At 42.7% G+C, this 4595-nt stretch overlaps 1 protein-coding gene across 1 annotated transcript in view; it reads left to right on the top strand.

Annotated features, from left to right (window-relative positions):
• The first annotated feature begins 3605 nt into the window (after positions 1-3605).
• The window catches only part of LOC112073435 (olfactory receptor 10A4-like), a 19233-nt gene continuing 18243 nt past the window's right edge, over positions 3606-4595 (top strand). Inside the window, exon 1 of the mRNA XM_070440139.1 lies at positions 3606-3911. Coding sequence (XP_070296240.1) covers positions 3606-3911 — 306 coding nt within the window. The remainder of the gene's footprint in view (positions 3912-4595) is intronic.

The following is a 4595-nucleotide window of genomic DNA, read 5'->3' as shown; positions in this document are numbered from 1 at the left end:
ACTAAAACATTTATTTGGATCTACATGTATATAGAGACATATTACATAGAGACATATTACATACAGATGAAGTCGGAAGTTTACATACACCTTAGCCAAATACATTTAAACTCAGTTTTTCACAATTCCTGACATTTAATCCRAGTAAAAATTCCCMGTCTTAGGTCAGTTAGGATCACCACTTTATTTTAAGAATGTGAAATGTCAGAATCATAGTAGAGAGAATTATTTCTTTCAGCTTTTATTTCTTTCATCACATTCCCAGTGGTCATGTAAAGGTTTTCTTCCTGGGGTGAAGGAGAGGCAAAATGCAGCGTAGCCAGTGCTCAACATGTTTAATTATTAAGAACAAGTGAACACTAACAAACAACTTACAAAATAACAAACGTGCAAACGATACAAGACCTATCTGGTGCAGAACAAACACAGAGACAGGTACAACCACCCACAAAGAACACAGTGAAACAACCTACCTAAATATGACTCTTAATTAGAGGAACGCAAACAACCTGCTCTAATTAAGAGCCATACAGGCAACCCTAAACCAACATAGAAACACACAACATAGAATGCCACCCAAAACTCAACGAATACCCTGACATCAACACACATACAAAAACAACAGAAGAACAGGTCAGGAACGTGACAGGTCAGAAGTTTACATACACTCAATAGTATTTAGTAGCATTTTGCCTTTAAATTGTTTAACTTGGGTCAAACGTTTCGGGTAGCCTTCCACAAGCTTCCCCACATAAGTTGGGTGAATTTTGGCCCATTTCTCCCTGACAGAGCTGGTGTAACTGAATCAGGTTTGTAGGCCTCCTTGCTCGCACCACACTTTTTCAGTTCTGCCCACAAATTTTTCTATAGGATTGAGGTCAGGGCTTTGTGATGGCCACTCCAAATCCTTGACTTTGTTGTCCTTAAAGCCATTTTGCCACAACTTTGTAAGTATGCTTGAGGTCATTGTCCATTTGGAAGACCATTTGCAACAAGCTTTAACTTCCTGACTGATGTCTTGAGATGTTGCTTCAATAATCCACTAAATTTTCCTTTTTCATGATGCCATCTATTTTGTGAAGTGCACCAATCCCTCCTGCAGCAAAGCCCCCACAACATGATGCTGCCACCCCTCGTGTTCACGGTTGGATGATGTTCTTCAGCTTGCAAGCTTCCCCTTTTTCCAAACATAACAATGGTCATTATGGCAAAACAGTTCTTTTTTTGTTTCATCAGACCAGAGGACATTTCTTCAAAAAGTACGATCTTCGTCCCATGTGCAGTTGCAAACAGTAGTTAAGCTTTTTTTATGGCGGTTTTGGAGCAGTGGTTTCTTCCTTGCTGAGCGGCTTTCAGGTTATGTCGATAATAGCTCGTTTTTACTGTGGATATAGATAACTTTTGTACCTGTCTCTCCAGCATCTTCACAAGGTCCTTTGCTGTTGTTCTGGATTGATTTGCACTTTTCTCACCAAGTACGTTCATCTCTAGGAGACAGAACGCGTCTCCTTCCTGAGAGTATGATGGCTGCGTGGCCCATGGTGTTTATACTTGTGTACTATTGTTTGTTACAGATGAACGTGGTACCTTCAGGCGTTTGGAATTGCTCCAAGGATAAAACAGACTTGTGGATGTCCACAATTTTTTTCTGAGGTCTTGGCTGATTTATTTTGATTTTCCCATGATGTCAAGCAAAGAGGCACTGAGTTTGAAGGTAGCCTTGAAATACATCCACAGGTACACCTCATTGACTCAATGATGTCAATAAGCCTATCAGAAGCTTCTAAAGCCATGACATCATTTTCTGGAGTTTTCCAAGCTGTTTAAAGGCACAGTCACTTAGTGTATGTAACTTCTGACCCACTGGAATTGTGATACAGTGAGTTAAAGTGAGTCCTGTATACAATTGTTGGAAACATTACTTGTGTCATGCACAAAGTAGATGTCTAAAACCGTCTTGCAAAACTATAGGTTGTTAACAAGAATTTGTGGAGTGGTTGAAAAATTAGTTTTAATGACTCCAACCTAAGTGTAATGTAAACTTCCGACTTCAAGTGTTATATACATAGAGAAATATATTACATATATGTATATAGACATATTTATATGAACACATATATAGAGACCTACACGTTACACCTGGGGCGGCCGTCAGGAAGTCCAGGATCAGTTGCAGAGGGAGGTGTTTAGTCCCAGGGTCTTAGCTTAGTGATGAGCTTTGAGGGCTGACCTTAGTTCCTTTTTTATGTCTCTATTTTAGTTTGGTCAGGGCGTGAGTTGGGGTGGCATTCTATGTTTTGTTCTGTGTGTTTATATTCTATGTTGTAGGTCTAGGTTTTTCTGTTTCTATGTGTTTGGCCTGGTGTGGTCTCAATCAGAGGCAGCTGTCTATCGTTGTCTCTGATTGAGAGCCATACTTAGGTTCCTGTTTTCCCACTATGATTTGTGGGTAGTTTTTTTTTCTGTCTTTGTATTAGTTACCAGACGCAACTGTTTGGTTGTTCTTTGTTTGTTTATTTTGTATTTTAGTGTTCAGTGCATTTAATTAAATATTTTTTTAACAGTATTTTACTGGTGATAATACCCCAAATTACTGGTATAAATGGCAGTTTTCCATCACGTGTGATCAGTCTTAGATTCCATCCGTAGCTCTGTCCTAAGAATTGCGAATGGTTCTATTTCTACAGGCCACTCCCCAGCTGTTTACCAAAAACAAGTGGTGGGGTGGCCACTTCTTTTTGTTTGAACTACAGATTGGCCCTTTAGGTTCGTTGTGCGTACAAGCTCCAAACACGTTCACGATTTCTAATGCCTCCTGAGATCCTGGAGTGTCCCACTTGCCTTGTTTCTTTTAGATAGAGAAGACTTGGGCACAGCCTAGAGAGGGATGGCCCAGGATGAAATTATCTGTGAGGACATGAGTGGAGTGAGACAGTGACATCAGCAGAGGGCAAGGTTTTGATTGGATGTTTGCTGTCTGTCAAACGGGGCACGCTGGGTTATAAGGGCTGGGAGGTACAGAGCGGGAACACGCCACACACCTCTGGGGGCTGTGGTTGGGAGGGAGGTAAGGATGGAGAGATGTAGGCGGTCTCTTTAAAATTGTGTCACTTCAGTATGTTACATGAGGGGGTAAGAATGGAAGGGTAGGGTCTTCAACATTCCCTCTTTCCCTCTCTCCCTCTTTCCCTCTCTCCCTCTTTTCCCTCTCTCCTCTTTCCTCTTCTCCCTCTCTCCCTCTCTCCTCTTTCTCCCTCTTTCCTCTCTCCTCTTTCCATCTCTCCTCTCTCACTCTCTCCCTCTCTCCCTCTTTTCCTTCTCTCCTCTTCCTCTCTCCCTCTTCTCTCTCCTCTCTCCCTCTCTCCCTCTCTCCCTCTCTCCCTCTTCCTCTTTCCCTCTTTCCCTCTTTCTCTCTCTCTTTCCCTCTCTCCTCTCTCCATCTCTCCCTCTCTCACTCTCTCTGCAGCTGAAACGATTTTAATTGAGTAGTTAACCATTTCAGGACAGGCTTTTAGTGTTCTGTCTATCTTCATGTATGAGAAGCTTTCTCTCTGATTCTGTCTCTCCCCATCTCCCATCCCTCCCCCTACCTTCCCCAGGACAGTATGTTTGAGGTGAATGAGAACTACACGCGTGTGTCAGAGTTTGTGATCGTGGGCTTCCCGGGGCTCCATCCATCCTTCTTCCAGCTGGTGGCCTGGTTCTTCTTCTGTGTCTATTTGATCACGGTGGTGGGGAACTTCCTGCTGGTGGTGATGTTTGCCCTGGAGCGCAGCCTGCAGAAACCCATGTACATCATCATGCTCAGCCTGGCACTGTCAGATATAGGTAAGATGCTCAGCCTGGCTCTGTCAGATATAGGTAATATACTCAGCCTGGCTCTGTCAGATATAGGTAATATACTCAGCCTGGTACTGTCAGATATAGGTAATATACTCAGCCTAGTACTGTCAGATATAGGTAATATACTCAGCCTAGTACTGTTTGATATAGGTAATATACTCAGCCTGGCTCTGTTAGATATAGGTAATATACTCAGCCTAGTACTGTCAGATATAGGTAATATACTCAGCCTAGTACTGTCAGATATAGGAGTCATGTTAGAATGTCTGTTCTTTATAAATGTGGACTCTCTTACTCCTTCCTTCCCCAGTGTGACTGCAGAGGGAGTTTAAATGTGTCTCGCTGAGCACAGACATCAATGAGAGAGAGGAGAGCTCATGAGACAAAGAGTGTGCTGTCAAAATGTGTGCCAAATACCTCCCTCCTTTAATCACGTGGAGAGTCCCMCTCTGACATCACAGTCATGTACAAATCTGTCGTTATTAATCAGTGATTACTTCCATCCAATGAAGGTTATGAGAATTATAACAGAGTCGCTGTGTCTAATTTCCCTCTTAGAGTCAGTGGCTACAACTGGGGGTCCAGAGTGTTTCCACAGGAGGAGTGTTTCCACATTGATAGTCTAACGTGGTCTCCTTCCCTACCTGGCTGTGTCTCAATAGTCTAACGTGGTCTCCTTCCCTACCTGGCTGTGTCTCAATAGTCTAACGTGATAGAGACTACCATCCTCTACAATGCGGTAGACGCAGATA

Source organism: Salvelinus sp. IW2-2015, unplaced genomic scaffold (genome assembly GCF_002910315.2).
Source record: "Salvelinus sp. IW2-2015 unplaced genomic scaffold, ASM291031v2 Un_scaffold2260, whole genome shotgun sequence".
Taxonomy (NCBI): Eukaryota; Metazoa; Chordata; class Actinopteri; order Salmoniformes; family Salmonidae; genus Salvelinus; species Salvelinus sp. IW2-2015.
Note: the sequence above shows the minus strand (reverse complement) of the source record. Positions and strands in the feature narration are given on the sequence as shown.